Source organism: Psittacula echo (assembly GCF_963264785.1).
Source record: "Psittacula echo genome assembly, chromosome: 2".
NCBI classification, from domain to species: Eukaryota; Metazoa; Chordata; class Aves; order Psittaciformes; family Psittacidae; genus Psittacula; species Psittacula echo.
The window spans coordinates 2,457,829-2,483,510 of record NC_137737.1 but is presented as its reverse complement, the minus strand read 5'-3'; the positions used below and the strand labels follow the sequence as shown (position 1 = coordinate 2,483,510).

At 43.5% G+C, this 25,682-nt stretch overlaps 1 protein-coding gene across 1 annotated transcript in view; it reads left to right on the top strand.

The window, feature by feature from the left end:
• STAC (SH3 and cysteine rich domain) overlaps positions 1-25,682 on the top strand; it is a gene marked incomplete at its 5' end in the record, with an annotated part of 61,342 nt that overhangs the window by 22,356 nt on the left and 13,304 nt on the right. Inside the window, 5 exons of the mRNA XM_080610338.1 lie at positions 979-1,255; positions 16,631-16,731; positions 17,731-17,812; positions 19,540-19,655; positions 23,785-23,866. Of these exons, the coding sequence (XP_080466464.1) occupies positions 979-1,255; positions 16,631-16,731; positions 17,731-17,812; positions 19,540-19,655; positions 23,785-23,866 (658 nt within the window). The remainder of the gene's footprint in view (positions 1-978; positions 1,256-16,630; positions 16,732-17,730; positions 17,813-19,539; positions 19,656-23,784; positions 23,867-25,682) is intronic.

The window sequence follows — 25,682 nt, the reverse complement described above, 5'->3', positions numbered from 1 at the left end:
AGGTGATACAGCGGCATTAGGCTACAGAGACAGCAAACATGAAGGGGATGCAGAACTGGCTTTTCTTTCCCGTGATCGCTACTTGTGGGCCATTGGAGTTGACAGACCCAGACACGTGCAGCTGATAGCCTGATAGCTTCTGTGCCTCACCTTGCACCCTGCTCAGCCTTATATGAACTTGGTTTTGGGGGGGAAGGATGAGAGATCTCTACAGTGCAAGGCAGTTGACAGGTAAAGAGTCTGAGTTAACAAATTAAAGCTAATAATGCCTTATTGCAGTCCTCAATAGTCTCACAATCAAGACACAATACATGTATGTATACATATATATGTTCACATATATGTACACAAGAATATATGTGAATGTGTGTTAACTGGTATTAATTAATGCATTAACCATCGGTTAGCTAGTTAATGATACTGTTACTGCTCCTTAGCCTTCTTTCATTTGAAAAGAACTAAAAGACAACAAGAATTTCTGTCAAAACTGCATGAAAATCTCTGTTTCTGCCAAATTCAAGAAATACAAGTGTATCACATGTCTTTACTGAATTCATTCCTCTTGTACTGGGGCTTTTTTAACAGGGGTTCCTGAAATGGCTTTACAGGCTGCTTAAGGACCATGCGAGGATGAATAACACTCCTCAGGTGTTATAAGGATATGTTCTCCAATGCGTACAACTCTCTGCAGTACCTCTTTGCTTTCATACCTGAAAGAAAAGCCCAACAGAAGCATTCATTAGGGCTTTATTGTCTATCAGAAAGCACGTGTAGAATAGTTTGTTTTCTCTTTTGGGATGTGTTTTCTTTGCTCTGAAATTGCTGGTTAAATTCTAAAGTCAGTTTTATTGTTCAGGTGGTTCAGGGTCTGCCGGTGGCTCCCAGGTTCACTTGCGTGCAGCACACCCCAAACGCAGGAGCCTTGCCTTGCTGTTGGAGAGGGAAGGGCTGTGATTGTGACTGGCTTCTCTGTTGCAGCTGCAGAAACTGAAGCGATCGCTTTCCTTCAAGACCAAAAGCTTGCGGAGTAAAAGCGCGGACAATTTCTTCCAGAGGACTAATAGCGATGTGAAGCTGCAGGTGGACTTGATGCCTGAGGTGAGCACGAGCACCGGGCAGCTCCCCAGCTCCGAGAGCCAGGCATCCTCCCCGACCAGAGTCCAGCAGCTGCCAGAAAACAACAAGGCTCACATCTTCCAGGAGCACATCTTCAAGAAGCCCACCTTCTGCGACGTCTGCAACCACATGATTGTCGGTAAGGAGCGATCGGTGTTAAATCCATGCTAGAGCTCACAGGGTGACCTTTCCGTAGCTTACGTGAGCTTGGATGTCTGCTTGAGAATATTCATGCCGAAAGGACCCAGACTTCTGTCACATCTGCACTGGTTAATACAGGTTCTATATCTGTTGACAGATCTCTTGCCTTGTAGGCACGTAATGTTATCATAAATTACAGGTGAGGGTTTCAGCTGGAGTCAAATTCCTCTCTTGTTCAGGTCGTACTGAGCACCAAGCATAAATATTGTTGTATATTACACTAGAAACAGCAGAAATACATCCTGCCGTTTGTGTATGCTATCCTAATTCTTTTGCCCAACAGTAATTCTAACTCTCTTGCAACTTGTGTCTGCCCTCACACCCTGCATTGCCTCCAATTTACATTCACCTATGGTGACCACAGGTCTCAGCGTACACCTTAAACAGTGTTTCAATACATAAGGGGCTCACAAGAAACCTGGAGAAGGGCTTTGGACAAGGGCCTGTAGGGACAGAACAAGGAGGAATGGCTTTAAACTGACAGAGAGGAGACTGAGATTTGCTCTTAGGCAGTTCTTCCCTATGAGGGTGCTGAGGCGCTGGCATAGGGTGCCCAGAGAAGCTGTGGCTGCCCCATCCCTGGCAGTGTTCAAGATTATACTGAGCCCTGCTTGTGAGGTAAGATGCTTGAAGATGCTGCAGATTATCTATGGGGCTGTGCAAGGAGGGGTCAGGAAAGAAGTGGTGCCTGGTGGCAGGAGGTGCAGAACGTGCACGGTCACCACAGCGGGAAGCTGCAGGAGTTAACTCTTCAGAAGTCTGGCCTAGAAACTCATGTTGTTTTGGCTAGTGTGTTATGTACACATAACTTGGTCTTCCTGTTACTTATAGAATCATAGAATAGTTAGTGTTGGAAAGGACCTTAAGATCATCTAGTTGTCCCAGTACAGTAGATCTGGAATGAATTCGGTGCCAGTGTGAAAGTGAGTGACACACTGTCCAGGTTTTCAGACAGGATAAGGAGTAAAACACTAGCTTTGTGTAGAAGTAGCACAGGTCTTTGAGCACAAACTATTGTCTGTAGTTTATCTACCTTACTGTAAGAAACTCATGTCCTTTGACATGGAAATCACTGCCCTTCAGATAACAGTATGATGAGTTCTTGAAAGATGCTGGTAGGATTGCTCAACCTTTTTCAGAGAATGGTACCTCCTTTCCACATAGAGGTGCTCAGCGTACCCCTCTTGTGTGCATGGGAAAGGGCAGGTGTCTGCAGAACATTAAAGCTCGTGCAAGACAATCCTGCCTCCATGAAGTGAAGAATTAAACACAAGGCTTGATTTCATCCTCTCTCCATCACAGCTCTACTGAATCCAGAGAAACAGAGAAGCTTTGATCCCAGATTTTTGGTGTTATTTTCCATTCTTTTAAGCTTTTTTCTGCTTTAAGTGATAGAACAAGTCAAAGGGAGAAGGAGTAAAACATCAATATCAGGGAAGTTCATAGACCAGATACTGGAAGTCTGGAAGATAGAATACAGGCAGTTAGCTGAAATAACCCATTTGTGGAAGCAGACCCAGAACTTGTCTTCTTCTGTAAAGCTGATGGACGTTTCATCAAGGCTTAGTTTCACAAATACATGCTGCAAATATAAGAGTCCTTTGCATTTCTGGCAGCTTCCCATGACGTTGTATGGAGATCAGTATCATCACAGATCTGCACGACTCAGCAATACTGTTCCAAAACACTGCTGCTCAAGATGGATTATTACTGGCAGCAAACTTTGCAGGGAGTAACGCCAGCTCATAAACACCCATACACTTCTCCTTTGCTGGGCAATCTGGGATAGGAAAGTCCTGAAGCATAGCTTTGAGCTTCAAAATATCAGTTTTAACCCCACCTGCCTTCTGAACTTGCTCTATTCTTTTCTATCCTCTGAGGACTTCCCTTTTCTGTTCTGTAATGCAGCTACTTCATTAGAGAAAGAAGCCTTTTACAGTTGCTGCAGAAGCTAATGCAGCCTGGTTTGCCTGGTGGCAGGCTGAGTCAGGTGAATTGCTCTCACCTCCTCCAGCTCCTCTTTGCCTGGAGGTGCAGCAGAGAAGATGATGAGAGTTTTACTTTATAATGCTTTAGAGTCTAGATGCCCTGGTCCTAAATAGACATCTTCTTCCTTCCTGTAGTTCTGTCCTTTTGATCCCTATTGCAGTCATGCCTGGTTTTGCTGTAGTGTATTTTAAGGAGCATGGGAGGTCTGGATGTTACTGTTTGCAGCTCAGTTAAGCTGTATAGCTTTTGCAGCTGGTGGGGGAGCGAAACAGGCAGATTCCCAGGAGCTCATGTCCAGCCTGCTTCCAAAGCCAGGCTGAAACAAACTCACTTCCGTGCAGGGACTCTGAATTTGCACTTGCAACACGGAGCCTCTTTGTTCTCCCTATTTGCATTTTTCATGGGCAGTGACATCGGAGAGTAATGAGTCTATGGCTTTAAATTCCTTATTGATGAGAATAAAGGCAAAGACAGATACATGTTTTGAAGGCTGGGGGAAGGAGTCCAGGAAAATCCCAGCTTGACTTTAGATGGTTTCAGTTTTGTCACCCAAGGATGTTTCCAGGTTCACCTTAAATGGCTTTCTGATCTATGAACTGAGCAGCTGCTTGGTACAGGGCAGCATGATGAACTGTGCCTAGCATGAGCGTGCAGTACGTACTTCAGCCTCACTGGTGTGGCAGAATCTGTCTGCAGCTTCAGAGTGAGCAGAGCACTGGGAGCAGAGGCAGCAGGCTCCTTGGGCTGCTCTTTTCAAGGCAAAATTAAAGCAAAGGGATGTGACACATTATCTTCCTACAAAAAATATGTGCATCATCTCTCCTTGATTGTTAGGCACTAAGAGCCAAATGTTGCCTTTGGGATGCAGCGTGTGTTCATTTGACAGAAGTGGAGTCATCAGATAATGGCCAAGTACATGTAATCGATTTCAGCATTCAGAGGAAGATGTTTACTAGGATCAGTGTAATGCAAATTTACTCATTCAAATGCTTTTCGTGCATCCCAGAGTGCAATGCAACACACTCAAAAGAAACTCTATTGGTTTGAGTTCAAAAAGAAAAAGGCAGTATTACAAGTGTGCTTCATACCTTACGTTAAAGACAGGAGTTGGAGTGTTCCTACTGACTGTACTAGACTGGGGAAGGTTCCACCTCGGCAAACAGAAGGAAAATCTGACATAGAAGCAGTAGTTTTCTGCCAAGTGACATAAGGGAGAAAGCTTCAGATCCAGGGGGAGCTCTGAGGAGTGTGTGGCGGATCCATTTTACATTAATGGAGCCTTCTTGCAGCATCAAACACTCCAATACAATTGCCAGTTCTAATACTGAATTCAGCAGCAATAATTCACTTAATTTCAGAGCAAATCAACAGTATGTTGGGGCAGACTCTGTCCTCCTTCCTCCCACTCACTGTTCTGCTGCTGTGAGCTCCAAGCATTGGTTAGTTTAGGACTGAGGTTTCAGCTCCATGGTGGGCTACATCTTTTCCTAACTGTATCGACCCGTGAACATTCTTCACAGTAAGACTCTTAGACACCCATTTATTTGTTGTTCTTACTACTAGTATTTATCACTCTTTTAATAAACCCCCACAAGGGAAAAGTTTGAAAATCAAAGTATCTTGTGGAATGTATCACTAGATCATTATTTAGAAGACATTGGTTTGCTTATTTTACATCACTGAAAAGAAAATCAAAACCCTTTGAGTTTGCTTCGTGTTGCCTGCCATTTTCTGTGTTTAGCAAGAATGTGGCAGGCTTTGGCAATGCCCATAAGGGTAAGCAAAACTGCCTGGCACCGGCAAAGATAGAAACTGTTCACATTGCGTCAGGTTAGAGTCTTAACCTATGCTGCTCAGAAGCAAGTTCTTGCTCTTCTTCAGTCCCTGGTGTGTCATCGCTCGTCTCTGTGATACTCTTGAGGAAAACATGATGTCAGTGCTCTACTCTTGAAAAACATTGTGTATTTAAAAAAACTCCATCTGTAGACTTCTCAACATTTTACTCATTTGCAGTTCGTTTCCTGTGCTGACTCACATGGAAAAAATGTTCTTTTCCACACATTCCAAGCATATTACATGCAATTAACGTATTCCCATCTAAGTCAGATATAAGTAGTGTAGCAAAAAATAAGCCTCTTTGCTTTCAAAAATAGCTGACTTTAAAGTTAAACCTTTAAAGCTGTGTTTTAAGGAAATAGAAGCTTATTTATAACAACACTGGTGTTTCAAAAGCATACGTAGCAGTTTCCTTCCATGCTTAACCTTAACTCGGATGCAGAATTTTCGCCAACCACCTTTTTTAGTGACACCTGATGCAGTATCTTGGCCTGGAAAGGCATGCTAGAGGGCCACAAACTTTCAGGAAGACCCAACAAGATTGTGCTCTGGAATGTGCAGTAATAGTCAAAACCAGGTTCTTCTGGATCATGCCATCACTAGCTTACGTACCTGAGATAGACTTATCTATAGATGGTCTCTGGGCAATAGAGTTTCTGGTCTGGATGCAGATTCTCCAGACCTTTGCAGCTCTGGAGGTAAAGAACTCAGTACCTGCCTTCTCAGGGAAGTAGCTAGGTTCCAGTCAGAGAAACATGTAGAAAACAAAGCAGCATGCAAAGAAGTAATACCAGTAATAAACCTCTAACACAGTTTACTTCCTGCCTACTCATGAACAGTGCTTAAGCAGTGAAATTGTGATACGCCTTTAGTATTGCCTGGCTCCTGCCACTGTCTGTTCTGGTTTAGCCACCAACAGAGTGCCGTGTGGCCATTCTTTCTGGCCACATCATTTAGAAGCAGTCTTTATTCCTTTATTTCACTGTGTTACTGTGGTTACTAGAACATTCAGCCATTTTCATCCCCAGGGCTGTAATGCAACATCCTCCATAAAGCTAGGATCAAAGTTGATAAATTGGCCCAGCTTTTCTAATGCAGGAATGAATGAGAGAGAGAGAGATATCTCAATTGGAGCTATGGTCTCCTATATTCCTTAGTCACTACATCTGAACCTCTTCTCTTAGACTATCAGTAACTGTGACTAATAAGTAATGGAAAAACTCTGTAGTTTGAGGAAGTGTTTATGTAACTGTAATTTATGTGGATGCTTATTAAATATAGCAAAATTTCACAGGAACTGTGACACAGTGCTTTCTGCCTCCAGTCTGATCAGCTCCCTCATAAAGAATATTCTTGGCTTTTTTTAAGCTTGCTGCCTCGCTCCATTAAGCAGGCATTCTGCTTTGATCCACACCTGCCTTTATTCGGCATTATCCAGGTAGATTTGGGTCTGCTAAACGTGTTGATCACCCCTGCTTGGCAGCTAGACAGAGTAAAAGGAGTCCTGGGAAGCATGACAGTAGCTGAAGCTCTGTTTCCAAGGCTATAGTAGTTTGGAGGACCTTAACAAATGTAAATATAAAAAAGGCATTTTTATTTACTGAGACTTTCCTTGGAGGATAAAGGCGAAATAACATTATTCAGCCTTTCCTTCACTCAGTCTCTCTAGCGTCTCCCAGCCCGCATGACCCTGTGGCAAAAGATTTGTGTTGCCACTGCATCAGCATGGGATTTGGCCCCCATAGAGAAGGGTAAAGAGCTGCCAGTGAGGAGGAGATGCCCCCGGAGCAGCTTGAGGAAAAGGCTTTGTATCCGCCTCTCTAATGGGTTTGTGCAGTCGCAACTGAGCCTTCCCAGATCTATTTTCCAGATGATAAACCCCTACAGTACAACATAGTGTGAATGTTGTGTATTATTAATGTAAGAGGACAAAGGGTTTCTCTATGGAAAGAGGTTTTCAAAAGACTCCTTTGGTTGTGATTGTGAGAAAAAGGGGCAGTTGTGTAACCTTGTCAATCAGTCAGTGAATGGTACCAGGAGCCATCCCATATGTTTAATAACGCATGACCTGTAGTCCCTGGCTCTTTCTCCTCCTTCTCTCCAGTAAATCCACACCTGGATTTAGGAGACTCTGGTTCTCGCTCCACTTGATGGACACCTAAATCCTGTAGTACTTTTAAGAATCAGTGTGAGTGAGAATGATTTCGGTCCTCTCTGACCTGCTGTGCTAGGGTTTAAGGCAAGCAAAAGCATTGCATTTTTTAACACACATTGGCAAAAAATTGGTGCAAGATAATAATATTAATATACATATTTGCTTGAAATTGAACCCAGTTTGTTCTAAGATTTCTTTCTTGAGTTAATAACTCTCCATAAGCATAGATTGTTGCACTTTAGAGAGGAGCCCTGTAAGAACTAAACAAAAGCCTTCTGGAAATATGAAGTTAAGTACTGCAGTAACCAAATTGTACTGTATGCAGTTAACTGTTAGCTGTAAACTAGTCAGGTACAAATAATGTCACTGGGACTCTGCACAATTTCCAGACAGTGGATGGTTTGTCTATTGAAATACATAAAGTAGGGATAAACAGATGGAAAGAGGCAGAAATACATACGGTACCTGCAGCATAGGTGTGCTCCATCAATTTGACTCCTATGTTTAATAAGCATGACAAAAAGTATTCAATTCACGCAGCCCCGCATTTGTAAAGTAGCTACTGAGGGCCACGCAGCATCCCTGCATTAAATTAGTATTGCTCTTTGGTAATAAAGAGTTAAACAGACTTTAAAGCAAATACTGAAGGGCAAATATTTAGTCTGTTTATCCTTTGGGAGAGCTTCCTTCTCTGAGATGAGGCAAGAATGTTATCAGTAAATGGGATAATCAGTGACTGCTTAGCTGAGAGAAGAGTGCGGAGATTTATTTTAAAAAGGGGTGGAAATATGTTTTAAATTCTAATTTGTCCTTGAACAGCATCAAGCATGTTTCACATTTGTAACCAGATCATTTGCAAGCTCGCTGTCATTTGGTGGAAATTGCTATTAATATGAAGCTGCAGTTAATCTTCAGTGAAAAGAGACATTAAAGATCTTGACCGACATTTGCTGCCTAACTAGATGGAAAGCAGTTAATGTTTCCAGCACCTCTACAAGTAGTATTTTAACGTGGTGTTAGCCAAGATGCTTTTTGACCAGAAACTACATTGAAAAATGCCAAACGCCTTACCCAGTAGTGGCAATTTCTTCTGAGATTAGCCCAAGTGAGGAACATAATGGTAAGCTTAAGGTTTGTTAAAGACCTAGGGATGAAGCAGAAGATTTCTTTCTTTAATGTCCTGCTCTGGACTTTTCCTGAGCTCATATGGGACATCGGGTGTTTTCAGATAAGCGAATTAAATGCATCTTCTTTGACGCTGACCTTCTAGTCATAACATTATTTTTCTACTTAAGAGTCTTTGTCTACCAGAGTATCACTGTTATGTGGATAATTACATTGCCATGTAGCTGACAAAAGCATCATCTAGAAGGGAAATTACTGGCAGCTTCACCTTACTATGAGTTGCAGAAGCCATAAAATGAGGCAATTAGCAGAAATGCTTTTGCAAGAAATAGAGCATTGTCATTGTGTAGAGTAAAATGCCTACCCACAGTTGCTTGTCGCTGTCCTTAATATAGAAGGATGTCTCAGAAAGCAATGATCCTTATGGCTTACATGGAACATTGCATGCTCTTTCTGCTTAGGTAATATGAATGCAAGTAAATGCAACTTCAGCAATCTTCTCTACACTGCCGAAGTTTTAGCTGTACCCCCAGGCACACAATACTCTTTCTGCACTGCTGAACTGGAGAAACTTCCGTACAGCCATTTGACAGAAGATTTTCTTATTCATTTAAACAATAATTGATGCCATGTGGAAGCGTACTTGTAGGTGTGCTTTAGACCAGTGCTGCTATGTGTCAAGTACTGAATTCCCTTGGGTTGCAAGCTGAGATTGCCCCTTTGGGCAGATGTCAGTAGTAAACAGCAGTGGGTTTCTGCCCAGCTTGTGGGATTTCACTGGAATCAGTAACTATTTCTGAAAAACCCCAAATTTGAAAAGGTTCAGCTTGGGCTGAAAGGTTTCATTTGAATGTTTTTTCACATTTACAATTTCACTTCTTGTTTTCAAAATCACTGTGGAAAGAGAAACTAAAACGAAGCCACGGTGACAGAATGTGATTGTAAGATTATGTAAAGAAGCAACACATTGTGACTAACTGTGAAAATAACTCCCTGAAAACTGATCCCACCAAGCTGGTACAACTGCCCAGTTACTCACAGTGGTGCCCTGAATCATCTCTAGTGCAAGCAAATCGTGCTGCCACTCGCACAGGTTGTGCTGCTGAGGGAGGGTTTTTTGCTATGGGAGGAAAGAGCTGAAAAACCTCAGTAAGTTTGAAACAGCAGAAAACCACAGAGCAACTGACCCTTCACATAGCAGGGTTGGGGTTTTTTAAGTAAACCTTTCATAGTCCTAATTAATTGTCATAATCTTCTGGTACTCTCATAGTGCCTCTCATATAGCAATAGCAGCCTCTTGTTTCAAGCCTATTGATGATGGAGCTCTGTGAGCAACAGGCAATGTTCAAAATCCATTAGCAGATCAGAGGGGATATTAAATCCCATCACTGAGGACAGACTCTTCTTTTGTTCTATATGTCTTCTCCCACATTTTCAGCAAGCCTAGAGTCCTGCTCCTCATTTCACAGCACGGCTTTCGTTCAGATACTGGGTTTGTTTTTGTTTTCCAACTTCTGCTTAATGGTCCAATGTCCTTGAAGGATCAGCACACATAAGTGGCCCTGCAAAATTCAACTGTTTTTTCAAAGCATCTCAAAACACACACACACAAAAAAGCTGTAATTGGATAGCTTTTCATTCCGACACATGTTAAGAGCACAGGTACAAATAACCTGAGCCTGCCAACGTGGAGGTCTTGTTTGAAATCCGAGTTTCTTCATCTTCCTCTTAAGAAGAGTTATGGAGCACACTGTGTTTAGTAACATTACTGAGGCCAAGATCAACCACTGATCTCTGCCTGTCCTCCTCCGGGACATGACACGAGGTTTAATTTCTCCATGTCCAGTTCAGCCATGGTACTACCATCATCTCTGGGGAAGTTCACCATCACCTCCCATAGGCAATCATGGGAGCAAGGATAAGCATATACTTATCTTCTTTGAGCTATTTTCCTTCTCAGCAATGCAAACACAGTGCAAAGGTGTCCTGGGTTCAAAGGTCTGCAAACACAGTGCAAAGGTCTACAAGCACAGGTTCAGTAGTCTAGAAAGCTGCCTAGAGAAGTAGGTATTGAGATATCAGGGTGTGTTTAGAGCGAAGGAGGTTAGATATGGTTTATCTTGTTTGGTTTTTAGAGGACTGGGGCTGTTTCTTTCGATAATATCTAGATGTTAGTTTACTTATCATGGCGTCCCAGCATCTTAATTAACATTTAGATGATCAAAGACCTGAGATGATAATTTAAGAAGTATGGAGGTGGATATTTCCTTTCAGGGACAGGCATTTATAGCAAAGCTGCTGAATATGTGAAAAGTGCCTTGCAGAAAAACCTTTTGTGGACAATTTTTCCGTCTTCTGATCACCAGACATCAAGAATGAGAATCACTTTTGCACTCAAAGACAGGAAAAACTCATTTGCATTTTAAGTAAGTCTCGTTCTTGAACCACATAATAAAAGGTCTGGCACCATTGGAAGTTCTTTTGTCAAGGAGCTACAGAGTTGATTTGCAAGAGGAATAAAGGCATTTCCTCTTGCAGCTATGTATGATTAAAAGCCACCAAGTTAGTACTTTATTTTAGTAGGGATATTTTTCTTCTCTGTAACAGCCTTGAAGAAAAACCTGCCTATTACTGCCTCGGTTTTTTCTCAGCATGTCGTTTCTAAAGAAAACTATGTCACTAGGAAGTCAGTTCTAATTTTATGCACTGTTTTGTAGCCTGCCTACAGGCAAGGCAACTTTTTTTGCTGTTGAAACATTGGATATTGTTATGGGGAAATGGGGTGGGGTAGGCACTCACAGACCCGCACCTCTTAGTGGCACGTGATCTAGCATTTATCCGTTTGGCAGGAGAGGTACCACGGCTGGATATCAAGTCCTGTTCTACAGAACATAAATAGAGAAGTCCCAGCTTCTCCCCACACCCCACTTGGTTTAGACTGGCACAAGGTGGACTCAGGGGAATGGGCTGCTCCACCAGTCAGAGTGTCAGGTCCCAAATGGGGAAGTTCCTGCTCTAGTTCCCACGTGTTGTTGGATGTCTCTGTACAGTGTACCCCTGTCCCAAGGAGCTACTGCCTTAACCTACCCACAACCCCGCATGCTTTGAGCTCACAGATTTAACTGTAGAAAAAAAGGAGACCAATACTAAAACATCTCTCACTAAAGAGTAACCCCTTTGAAGTCAATCCCATGCTGCCATTATTCATGAAAAAAATGCCTAAATAAGATTTTTGCCTGGTTTTCTCAGTGTGCTTTGAACTTTTTCATCCTACCTATCAGTTATTCATGCATAGAGTGCCTTTGCCATAGTGTTCAAATGACCGCCTAGTCGGGTCAAAAGAGAAGGTATCCATAAAGCGTGGTTTCATCTCTTAAGAAAGGAAAATTGGTCCTTTAGAATCATCAAAATGGCAATGGCAAGAGCTGCCATAATATATTTATCTGAGGGCCATTTAGGAACAACACGGAGCAGACCACAAAATTATTATGTCATCTTTTTATTACTTTTTTACACAATCCTCTCGGCCCTGTATTTAGCAGTGGAAAGCACGATGGGAGGGTTGCTAATAGCACTGGTAATTTCATGTGAGGTGAATATCTGTCTATCAGTGAACACACCCAGCAACTGTGTGTCCAGCAGCTTGCATTATCAGTCTGGCGTTAGATGGCAATGACTTCCAGCAGTCAGCTATCTAGGGTGGCTCGGGAAATGTGTGTTCAGGCTTTGATTTATAGCTCTCCTGATGACCAGCTGAGGATCTGGGCCTCTGTCCTCTCCACAGTGTCAGCTGGGAAAGGCAATGGGGTCCCAGCATTCGTTAAGAAAAAGAAGCAGAAGGATGCCAGGTATTAGGGCAGAGGAAGGGGGCAATTCCCAAGGATGCAGGAGGCTGGAGGCCAAAGAATGTCAAGCAAAGGGATGCCCAGCTCATCCTTACAAACCTGATGATTTGGGGGAATGAGGCTCAAGAGTGTTGATTTGAAAGGGGTGGATGTTCTGCAGGGAAAGTGCCATTCTCTGGTCTACCCACAGCTCTAGGGGCAGGAAATAACCATAAAGGAAATTTTAAAACCAATCTCCCTTTGAGCATCAAAGATTTTGTGCAAAAACTATCAATTAAAATTGAAGAAGGGGACGGGAAAGGAGGTCATGCACAGGCTTGGAGGGCACCAGTGCCATTTCAGGGACTTTCCTTTCTCCTTCTAAGGTGACATCGAAAACCCTTCCCTGCTACAATACTGGCCCCAGCTTGCTTAAAGTTCTCCTTTTCCCACCAGTTCTGGCATGGAAACAGCTTTCTGGTGACAATTGCAAATGTGCTTGGGGAGAAAGGGGCAAGGCACTCATTATTTTTATCAGCCTCCCACAGCAGAAGTTGAAGTTCTATGGAAAATATGTGATTTTAAATGCATTTATTTATGTAAGTTTTAAATCAAAACAATTTCTGACTGGCATGTTCCTCTTAGCTGGAACGCTAAAAAATAGTTGTTGGGTCATAGCTGGATTAGCTGGAGGTGAGAGGCTCTCTCCGTGTCCCTTTCCCCTCTCCTTTCTCTCTTTTACAGACCGGAATCATTTTATCCTCTCTTTTATTTTTTCCCACTTTAATGTAATATAATTATCTGTATACAGGCAGCATAATGTCATGTTGTTACCTACATTTGCAGTGTTCTCTCACATTTCTCCAGGCTGTAGGGCTTGTTATCCATCTATCAATCTTATGTTGAGTCTTGAAACAGGCAGAAAGCAGCCAACTGTGCTGCGGCCGTAGCCGTGCTGCCCAAGAGGATGATAAAGGTTCACTTTGCGTGTGTGTGACAAATGTAATTCTCATTTGCATTCCTTAGGATAAATGCCACTTTCCTGAAATGCAGTGTGGCTACTAAATTATAGGAGAGACAGACATAAAGATTTAGGATTAAATTCTGCCCTGTCTCCTCTGTCTCTTTCTGCCTCCAGATCTCTCCAACCATCTATATTGAGTTGTTCTGTTTCCATTTAGGCTTCCTCCAAAGGAATCTTAGCTTCACCAAAGCGATGCAGTACGTCCTTTTGGTGGTATTTGAGGTCAGATTATCAGAACAGTTTAAGATTCAATTTTCCACGGCTGCCCTGGAAAACCTGGCCACTGGTTTAGATATTCAAATGGGAGCTGACCCAGTCGTAGAGTATTTCTAGCAAGGCATTATTAAACATGACCTGCTTCTCAAAACGCTGTGTCTTTCCAGGGCCGAGTGTCTGGATGCATTAGCTGGTATCTGAAGAAACTGGCTGTAGGAGAATCTCATTTTGAAGTTTATTTAAGAGCTAGTCAGGTATCCTGACATGAAATTTCCTCATTTGCATGCAGTGAAATACTGTTCTCTCAGCTTTTTCCCCTATTTCAAACTACCAGGATGCCTTCCAAAACCAGCCCCATTCAGGCAACTCTGAAGTCAAAAAGCTTGCTTACATGGGAGGATGAAAACTGATGCAGCAGGTCAAACCCTGGTCTCATTTACACCTATACAGAATGTGGATCTGTTCTTCTCAATGTGGGCTGTGGCTGTGCCTCAGTTCTGAATCTCAGGAACTTTTGGGTCTGATGCATTGCCAATATGTAGTTGTCTAATCTCTGGTGTGCAGGTTTGAAATAGCTTAGCTATGGTTCCCTGAGGAGGTTTGATTTAGTGTGATTGAGATCAGAAATTGAAGAAGAAAGAATCGTCCTGGGGAAAAATGGAAATCTGTCTTGTAGAAATGCCATTTTCAGAGCTTTGGGATACGGTCGTTAAGCGTAAATACAGGATAAATGCTTCTTCTTTAAGCCCTTTAGTTATTCCTCAGTGGGAGACAGGGAGATATATGCAAATCATTTCCAAGCTGCCTAATCCCACAGTAAATCAAGTAGTTAGAAATGACAATGAATTAAAGATTGAAGCTTTTGGTAGTTATAGGCAATTTCATTTTGATTTACAAAGACTTCTTGTAGGCTCGGGAGTGTGACAGAAATACTTTTCCTCTCTTTGAAGCCCCTATTTACCTGCCCACTGGTAACAAATGACACTCAGCAATAGAAATACAGTGCTGCTCTTTTTGTAACTTAAGCTCTTACTGATTTTCACATGATCACAGGTTTCTGTGCTGGAGAAGCTGGGTCTTGGTTTTTGAGAGTGGAACAGATACTTTGCATTCATTTTGCGCATCGTTTGGATGCACGTTTGTATTGACAGATGTGTATCTTCTGTGATCACATCGTTATAACACGTGAGGACAAATACACACCTTGTAATGTTAACACTGAAATGGCTGGAAGAGTGTAACACAGCCAGTAGAAAGGTGTGTGAGACTGACTGTCTTTTCAGGTGAACCTCAGGAGTAACTTAGTAATGCAGGTAAGAGTTATGTTGGTACAGACCAGCATGACCCAGTCTAAGCACTGGCACTAAATACATCTTGCGTAGGCAAAGCATGATGCCATTTACTTCTTCTTTTCATTCCACCTTATAATTATAATTAAAAAAGCTGTGGAGGAAGCCCTGTTTTCTCACTTTGCCAGTTGTTGTCCATCAGGAAGGGTGATTCAGCATTTCATCATCCATCACAAAAGCACAAAGGCACAGCCGTCAATATTGGTTTGAGCATGTGTTATTGGAAAGAAACTCACTGAAAACCAGCACAGCAATCCAAGTGCAATCACACAGCAAAAAAAAACACAACCAAAATCCACAGGGATGTGTTCTTCTAGTAAATCCTGTGTTTACTAGGAAAAAAGACGCCAGGAATGAGGCTAGGCACTTGCACATACCAGGAAGGGGCTGAGAGGGACCAAGCAGGCAACAAGCTGGGAGCAGGCACTGACCCCACTCTACGCAAGTCCCTGGGGTGCACCCCACGCTCAAGCACATCCATTCCACATCTCTCCAGCAGCCTCGGTAGGAAGGAGGGGAGGATGTCAGTTCCCTGTCCTACAAGTGAAACATCTGAGCTTTGCTCACTGCTGCCTCCCCCAGCTCCTCCAGCCTGGCTCGATCTGGCTTGAAAGTGGCCACCTCGGGGACCAATACCACTGAAAGCAGCCCTGTCAAGGCTTGGGTTTTGTCAGCACCTTGATGAGACCTTCCCTGAAGTGCTCCTTTCAGACACAGGGTTTCACTAAATAAAGTGAGCAGCATGTACATGGCGTTGACTACTTAAATAACCAAGAGCTACGTGAGCACTTTCCGATGCAGCATCCCTCTGACTAACATTCCTGCCATGCCTGACTAATGAGGGCGGGTTAAAATGTCAAGGGTTTTTGAGAGGTTTTTTTACTACCTTATTTCTTACTCTTGTAGCAGATGATAATGAACTGACATGTTGCTTACTCATTGCATTTATACGGTCCTGCAGGGATGAAAGAGTTGTTGCAGTTTAACTGCTTCTGCGTACTTTAGGAAGTCTTACGGGTGCACGAATATGAATGACTGTTCCTGCCTGGAAGCAAACAAACTTGGCTCTGTCATTTAAGAGTAGGTCCGTGTTGAAGATAATGCAGAACTACCATTGCCCAAGTGGGAGAAGCCTGCTTCTGTGTGGCAAAATTTCTCCTGGAGCTACGTTACCTGTGATGCTGGTCTTTTCCACTGCCAGTGAATCAGAGCAAGGTCAGACCCATGGTATCACATGGGGACATGCAAGGAGTCCTTTCTGCAGCCTTTGAGCACTGGTCCAGGATGGTGAGAGCAGCAATCCCTGGGTGAATGTGTGAGCAATGGTAAGAGGGCTGGTTTAGCCCCCTCACACACCCTTGGAGCTACCTCTCACCCACAAAACCTGGTCCTTCAGTGATGGCCTGGATCCCAAGGGCAGCTCCAGAACCTGGGTGTTTCTTCAGCAGCTCCCTCAGCCATGCACAGCTCTCATGCCAAGCCCTTTCAAAACAGCAAAGGGATTTTGCTTGGTGTTTATGAGGTAGAGACATCACAGATAAGACTCTCATACAAGAGAGCATCATCTGATGTATATCTGTGAAGGCAACAATAGCCTAGGAAAGAGCCTGGGGGAGAAATGCCTAAAATAGGCTGTAAAGAAGACGTGTGTATAAATGTATATTAAGAAAAGCAGGTGAGGCGACCTCCAGTAAAAGCAGTAAAGCGGCCTCCCTGTCAGTTCTTTCAGGTCATTCGTTAAATGCATGGAAACTATGGATTTTGTCTGAATAAATCATTTCCCTGCGTTTCACAGGGACAACCGCTAAGCACGGGCTGCGCTGCAAGGCTTGTAAGATGAGCATCCACCACAAGTGTGCGGACAGCATTGGACAACAGCGCTGCATGGGCAAGCTGGTAAGTGCAGTGGGAAGCACTCCTGACCCTGTGTGCCTGACCTCCCGGCTGGCGTTTAGCTGGTGTGTGAACAGAACTGACACCAGGTCGCTTTACTGAAGAGGGAAAAGGAAAGCCAGGTTGGTCACCTTAGTATCCATTTGGACAGTTGCTGTTACTCGTAAACCTGAACCAAAATGAAACACAGATCTGGTCTGTTTGTGGATGCGAAAATGCAGTTCCATAATCCAAATTCAGCTAAATAACAGAATTAATTCCCTTGGTTTAAACTGTGCTGTGTGTAGTGTAAATCTCACAAGGAACGCTAGAAATCAGTGAAAACACCCCAACAGAGTTTAATGAAAGAATTGTTTTACAAGTAGTATAGGGCGCAGTTACTTGCCATATTGCGGTCTTCAGTGGTGTAGCTTGAGTTGTTACAGGGCATTTCTCTACAAAAGGGCATTGAGGGGATATCTGGTGACAACTTGGGAAGCTTTTTGTCCTTCCAAGACAAAAAGGCAGTGGAAGCTGCAGTCAGTCGGCAGCAAACCTCAGAAAAATCCATAGAAAGGCTCTAAATTCCTTGGGTTTCACAGTGCCTACGTGGGAGCATGAGGATTTGGTGTTAGGGCGGGGAAGGGTAGTCCCATGTTTAGCAAATGCAAAACAACGCAGATTCACATTGCATAAAGAGAAAGGGAGAGGGGAAACTTCCCAGAACCTGTAAGGATTCAGCACCTCTGCTGCAGCTGATTAGTGCTGCTTTTGTGTAAGACAAAAGAAAAAGGAGAGCTGAAAATGGGCCCCTCCTTCCACATAAGGAAGGGAAACTGTTTTTTTCCAGGGGATAAATCGAATTAATCCCTGATCTCTAAACCCCATGGTGAGTCAACAACAGGAGGCCCATTTCCAGCCTCACCACGCTGTTATGCTGCTAGCACAGGAGCTGAGGTTATTTCTACTGCCTGAATCATGGGAGCAATGCACTTCACTTGTCTTTGCTTTCTCTCTCTCCAGCCAAAGGGATTTCGACGGTACTACAGCTCACCACTACTCATTCATGAACAGTTTGGCTGCATCAAAGAAGTGATGCCTATTGGTAGGTTTTGATTGCTTTTCCGTTCAAGTCTCCCTTGGGCAGTGCTCTGCAGCAGCAGCAGCAGACTTCCAGCAATGGTATTTGCCCTCAGCAGCCTTCCAGCTCCTTTTGGTGACTGGATGTCCTTCTGCCATCTCAGGAAAGGACCGCTTCAAAGATACAAAGCTGGAAGAGGAGAGGGTGTGTTTACTGTGCGTTTCGCTCAACCCCCCCATACATACAACCTCTTAGCAATCTCTCTGTTTAGGATAATCACTAACTGAGATCAAGGTCGGAACTTAAAAGGGAGGATGCACTGGTGAAGGCCTGAGCTGGGAAGAACCAGATAAAAAAGAGGTCAAAACAGCAGGAGGCATTCAAACTGCTGGTCTGGCTTTTGAGGGGCATTGCGGTTCCCTCCACACTTCTTACTTTCCTCATGTTTTTCCCTATTAACCATGTCTACACGCTGCCGGAGCAGTGCACAGACCAGATTGCACTCACTGTGATACCAAACTCCTGAAAAGAAACATTCTGAAATGGAGAAGTTGAGCTGATTCGAGGAGATATTCCTCCCCCCACCAGGCAGGGTGGGCAGTACAAAGCATGAAAGCCAAAACTAGGCAGTCCCTTTACAGTTACGTCTCTGAGGACATTTGCTTTGTTGTTTTTAGCAGTTTAAAAACGAGGGGGGTTAAATTAAAGAATTAAATGTATTTAATCTCAGTTTCTTTCTAAAAAATACTGTCATTTTTGTCAGAAGTAATAGAAACGTTTTGAGCAAATTCTGGCTAAAACTGAAGTGTGCTTTGCTCTTAGCAAAGTTCCAAATCCCATGTGTTTTCTCAGTATATTGGCCAAAATTTCCCTCCTTCCACACAGTGCTACACGTGTAATATATTGTACATGTCTACTGCCTTGTACCACAAAGCAGGCTGAGGACTGTTATGTATGGAGAAAAGGATTTGAAGTGAATTTGCTTGTGCTAATTGAAGATGTCTATTTCTGTGCCATGGCAAACGACTTTTAGAGGCAGCTATGAGGGACGGTGGCAATGAGAACTGAACAGACGTGTACCAGTGGGAGTGAGTGGTCTTCTTTCTAGTTACTCCTAGGCTGAGCTGAGCAACTTGGAGCACATTCCCAACAGCAGGTAGCTACTCATGCCTGCCTCCAGACCTCATATGGCCCCACAGCGGGGATGTCAGGATCCTTCAAGGAAGATCCAGGCCGTCCTGTTTATCCACATTAGCCAAGTTAGGAGCACTGAATGCAGATGGATAAAGGAATTCGCCCACCCATACCACAGGGATGCTCAGGCATACAGGGCTTTTCCCATTAAGCACCTACTGATGGGAGCAATCCCAAGAGATCAGTGGTGGGAACAGACAGCAAACATGGATTGGAGTCACTGGCACGTTGTCTTCTTTACCTCAGTGTAGGCAGCATCAGTGGTGATTAGAGAAGGGGGATGGCAGGTGAAGAGCGACAAGGCAATGTCCAGGATCTGAAGAACTTGTATGAGGGGAGGATGATCTTTATGGAAGAAGAGAGGCAGCAGGAAATCGCTAGCAAAACCCAGTTCCACCAAGTTTATCTAACACTTTGTATCAGGATAACCTGTCAGCTCGTGTCTAAGCATACACCCCAGCATGCTGGTAGAGGCAGGTATTTCTCCAGGTGGAGCAAGACCATGACCAGAATATATCTCCAAGGGGTTGATGCATGTTTTGCTCCTTCTGTTGCAGCCTGCGGAAACAAGGTTGATCCTGTGTATGAAACTCTTCGCTTTGGGACCTCCTTAGCCCAGAAAACCAAAAAGAGCAGCTCTGGAAGTGGGTCTGATTCTCCAAACAGAAATTCTGTGAGTATCCCACATCTTTGTTCCATTTTCTTTCTGGAGGAGCAGCAGGTACTCACCCATAGGAGTTAGTATCAGAGCTCATAAAACTTGTATTTCAAGCTGTAAAACACTGATCTCAAGCTTCCAAAATGAGACCAGAAAACATGTTACTTTTGCAAACTCAGGTGTGAAATATCATTGAGATGACTCCTGAGAGAAAGGGGAAAATACAAATTAAATGAATAATCTTATTCTGTCAGATTGGAAAAGGGAATTGTGTTCTTTTGATTATGCATATCTGTGTGAAAGTGGAACAGAGATATTTAGCTGTCATGCTGGAGTAGGTGCATACTGCCTGTGGTTGATTGTGGGCATTTACCCTTCATACAAGTGATGGCAATGGGTGGGAGACCTCGGAGCCTAAATTTAAAAGGCCAAAGCTCCACAATACAAACCCAGACAAAATTAAGGCACTGTGACAAGGCAGCGGACTGGCACTTCCACTCCTGCTCAGTATAGACTCAGCCTCACAGATCTGGATTCCTCTCCAAAATCCAGACTCCAGCCAGGTATATACAGCTTGTTCTATCCAGACGGGGAGATTTTCACCTTTGTGTTAATCTTTGTCGTTCACTTTCTCCTATCATAGAAGACCATGGCAGAAAACTGGAGAAGGAGAACAAGGGAAACAATAGTTCCCTTAGCCCTGCTTTTGCTAAATCCCTACCTAGTTCAACAGTAACAACTACCAATTTCTTCCTTACAGAAATGGTTATTTCAGCAGTATTGGAATCCATGAGATCAGGAGCTCATTCATGGTGTTGAAAGAATGCTCGATACCCTTTCATCTCTCATAAGCAGGCACTTCAGCCTATGCTTGAGGCTGTTTTGTTTTTCCATATTGATCCTTACCACTGGTCCCCCCACCAAAGAGAAGGAACAACAAAATCATGCCTGAATACACTGGAGGCTAAAGCTGGTTGTCATATCTGAAACTCAGACCCACATTATCTGACAATCTGTCCCACACTCACCTCAGAATGAAAACCAACCAGGCACAGGAACATAATGACACTTGGTCTCCAAACCTCAGAGCAAACACTTACGTGTTTAATTTGAAGTCGTGCTAGTGTCTGTTTATGTTTGGTACAACATCTCCCCGGCGCCTCAATGTATGCTCGCTGAATTGTAACGTTAAGTGGTATAGGTGGCCACTAAACAGACATCCGTTTGTGTCAGATGGGAAAGGAACCAGGCAAATTTAAACAAGAACTAAGTGAAATCTGCAAGGGAGTTATTAAACATGTCCTCTACCCACCCTTGTTTGTGCCTTAACAGAGGTTTTGTAGTTCCCATTCTCCTTTAGAGCCCAGCCGCCTCTCGCATTGTGGTTGCATTTCTTTCAGTTATTTAATTTGCTTTGCAAAAGGAGCTCTACAAATGTGATTATTGCTTTCTAAATCCATAAAGCGTTCTGTTGAATTATGAATGACAACTCAAGCGTAGAAATCACGACTGCTGCGTCAGCTTGCCCTAGGGAGCTGATCGCATCTAGGTGGGGTGTGGGTGGAGAATGAGGAATGCAAGTTCATTATGGGGATTTCTCCAGGGTATTGAGGCTGAGAGAGAATATAACATGTGTCGGCATATAGAAGATAGGAAACATTAGAGAACTGAATAAACAGACGTGTGAAAACATAGCTTGTGCCAGTGCAAGCTTGTGGATTGAGACAACCAGAGGCAGACACAAGCCTGATCCAAGTGATGGATCTTTACAACCGCGATGTGTGACCCAGGAGCAGGCATTGAGCAGTGACCACAGCAGGGACTTGACACAGAGCCCTTAGAGCAGAGGTAAAAAGGCACCAGAGCACGTGAGCTAGCAGCATATGTGCAGTTAATAACACATAGGTACTAAGTTCTTTCCCCAGTGGTTCTCACTTCTGTGTTGCTTCACTCCTCTCCAAGCAGAAGCAGCCATGTGAGGCTCACAGCAGCACAGAGGCTTTGCAGCATGCCTTGCCTCTACAGCCATAAAGCTTCCAGGACTGCAGTTCATGACTCCTAGGCAGAGCAGAGAACTAGTCACAGTATTTTTAACATGAGTGAACAGTGTGGATGCACCCACTGTGGTTTTTCAGCCCGGATTCTGAGTTTCCCATAAGGGAAAGTGGCCATATGCTCCAGATTTACTACCTACTGCTTCCTTAAAACTGTGCTGCTGCAACCCACGTTTATACAGAAAGTCACTCGAGGTGATGTAAACGTGATTCCAGTTCTTGTTAGCTTCTCGTAGCTCAGCTCCTCCCAAAAGCAGCTTTGTACCCCTGTCGTTTCTATTAGAGCATTTCTCGTAGAGCTCTTGACTGTAAAATCATTAAAGGTAACTGAAGTTACTTCAGGAGGTTTTGAATGAGGTATGTACTGAAGAGACTGCCACTGAACATCCCATATGCAGTTGTACCCAACAAAATATGAAGCTAATTATCAGCAATCATGCAATTATGAAGATAGTCTATGAAGAATGAGGAACATGCCATAGCAATGAGCTGGAAAATAGCTGGCACTTGCTATTTCATTGAAGCCAGTTTCTCTTCTCCTCCCAGCAACTAGAATTCCCTAGACAAACTCTACACTCTCTCCATGCTATTGCATATTGCACCCATTGCTATTGCAGTGGCTTCTCATCCGGGGTGACCCATTTGTGCAAGATGCAAGAGAAACATGACCTGCTCCAAAACGCTGAGTCTAAAAGCAAGGCAGAACAGAGCAGTAAGGTAGAAGGCTCTTAAAATAGCAGGGGAAGCAGCATAACCACAGGATACCTAAGCCGTAAATCTACTTTTAACCTCTTTTTCATTAGTATCCTTGGATGGAGAAGTAGGTGGGAGTGTACTAGATATGGAAAATAAAATTGTCAAAGTGCTTTCTAAACCTGCCTGGTTTTACTTGTTGTCAACACTGGTAAAACAAACCCAAAAATCCCCATCAAACTCTCTAAAGCAACTCAGATTTTGTGCTCCCCAAACAAAAGCAGTGAGTGTTCCTCATCTGGCTTCTCTTCCTGTAAGAAGGCAAAGGTTTGCAAAGCAATGGACAGAGCCTTTGTGTACAGTACAATTGCAAAGTGTCACGGAAAACTGGAGTTACATCCTTCCATGTGTCTTGCAGTCCTGTTAACAAGAAACAAGCAAAGCTTAGGAGAAATCACGGGTTCAGTTTTTCAGATTAGAGAGAGCACCTGACTCAAGATCAGCATTTGGGTTTTTTGCAGTTATCAAAGATGTTTTACCCAAAAGAAGTCACGAGTGGAAAGTTCAGAAACTGGAGTTCCATAAGGTCAGGTTCAGACAAAGCTGTTTGGAGCAGCTCCTGGTTCCTGTCAGGCTGTAGATGGAGAAGCTGACTACCCAATCGAGGAATCCAGTGCCTTATGCAGAGTATGCTTCTGAGGCTTGAGATTATATCATCCCATGTTTTCCTACACTCTAGAACAATGGGTCCCTAACCATGATTGACATTAATATGGTACAAATAAGAAATCATAGTAAGTCTAACAACACTTGGGTTTCATTTTTCCCTAAGCGTACCAACCAGATGACTTAAAAAAGAACATGAGGGCAGATATTTAAAGACTGACTTCACCAACTCTATCACACTCTAGCTCCTTCTTTCACAGCATGTTAAAAGAACTCAAATCAGTACCTTACAGTTATTTTATTGAATAATGGATTCAAGGTTCGTAAATTAACAGTCACTAATTTCAATTAATGTCCAGTCTCCTTGGTAGATAGCTATTTAGCGTACCTGCAGGATCTGCAAATCCTCCTAGGCTCCTTCTATTTTATACAGCGAACCACATAGTTTAACATAATCCTTTGTTCCTTAATTTTCATTTCACTTTATACTGCAGAAACCTTTTGTGCTCCAGGCTGTCAATTTGGTCTGGAGTTCTTTCTGGGCTCCCTGTGAAGTAGGTATTTGTTGTGCATCACCAGGTACAATGTTTTCTGTAATCCCATCAGGCTGACTCGCTCTGCTCTGATAACACCCAACTACTGCGTTCCCCAAAGGCTCTTCTGTGGTCTTCTGTCACCTCAGCACCCACTTCTGGCTCATCCCATCTCACTTGCTCTTTCTGTCCCTGCAGACAGGTGACCTGGCAGAAGTTCCTGAGGAAGGCGGTAGCTCTGCAGGCACCCTTGACATAAGCAGGAAGCGCAGCAACAGCGGTGAGTGGTGCCAGGCCGGGAGAGCATCTTCAGTTGTATAGGCCTGCATAACCTATTTCAGAAGGAGGTTTATGGCATGTCCATATTTTAGCAGCATTCTGGCTTTGAGAGGGGGAGTTGAGTGGGGGATGAAGTTGGTGCAAGAATTTGGGGGATGCTTTTAGCCATTCAGATGAAATCCAAGCCACCGTTTTCTTTAGTTTTTGTGTCCAGACCTGACACTGGCCAAAGGTTCAGGTCCATTCCCTATCTCCCACACTTCAGGAAGGCTAATCACTTAACGTGCTTCAGTTCCACATTGGCTAAGTGGAACAAAACCATTTCTTTCTTTTCCATATGTTAGACTTGTCTACATGGCTTTGTATACCATAACCTCTTTGGGACAGGAAATGAATCATATAATATCCATATGCCTGTGAAATATTGAACAGTGAATCCTGATCATAATCGCAGCTCAGTACAAATACAGTATGTGCTCAGTAACATTAATAGCCTAATTTCTTTGTTTGCTTTGCAGTACAAGAGTAATGTTTTTACAGCATTGGTGTGATGGGGTTTCAGGACCATCATACCCATAGAGAGCTTAGTAATGAAATCTTAGTCAATGAAATCGGTGTTTGTGACACTGTTCTTGAATTCAGTCATGGTGAGGGAAGAAATGAGTGCAAAAGGGTTTGGGACACTAAGCAAAACTTCAGGTCCAGACCATCAGAGCAGCTTCTCTGGCAGCACCTGGAGGCTGCTTTGCTAAATCTCAGGTGCTGCTAAAGAAGTTGCTCTGATGGTTTAGCGTGTATCTCGTACGCTACCAAAATAAATCTCTGTGAGCATCCCTTTCTTCCTCATAGCATCCGCAGCGCCCCTTACATGCTGCTAGCAATACATGTAGGTAAAATGACAGCTTCAGCTGTCCGTTCCCATTTTATGCTATCTCCTTACTCCTTTCCTCCTCTCCTGGTCCTATCACTTCTCCTCACTGTGTTCAGTCATTTCCTTCCTCTCACCTTGTGAACGCACCATCTATGTCACCTGTTTTCTCCCAGCAATACGTTTAGGTTCTCTGTTTCGCAAGTGCAAGTTGACCTGACCTGGTTAAAGAATTCAGTCTGCTTCACATTGTTCAATCCTACCCACCCGAGATTAATTTGATCCTGAGCTGCCAGATAACTTTTCATTTCACTGTCAATCGGTAGTTCCATTTCTGACACCCAAAGAAACTTTTTTCTCTGAGATCTGTATTCACCGAATGCACTGAGAGGCATTCAAGGAACTTGCTCATAGAGATTAGTTTAAAAACTCAGTATGTGTCGGACCTCCAAATAACTTCCGCAGCACATTAGCGATTCCTTTGATCAGTGCTGGCTCTTTCACAATCCATCCTTCAGAGGCTCAGGGTATAAATTATGCATCAGTCGCTCCAAAAGTTTCCCCTCGGTAGGTTTTTAATAGAGTGCCTGCACTGTTTGCCCAAGCGGTGGAAATGGCAAAATCCTTCTCACACTGGAAAAATCCCTCCTTTTTCTTGGCCTTTTTCTTTGGCTGCTGCTAGGGCAAGCAAACAGGAAAATAAATGGGTTTTTGTTGTGTGGGGAAGTGGACTACACACCCATATGGCATTCAGTAAGAGCCAGAGACTGAACAGAGATTAAACATTTAAGGAAGTACATTGAATATATTATTGCAGGCTGATTCACCGCTCCATTTTCCTCGGCTGTCCCCTGCCCCTTCAGCAGGCAGTGCCACAGCAGTGCCTTGGTGAATCAACTCTATTCCGCTTCTTTCCTTCTTAATTAAAACAGGGTCTTCTGCAAATGAG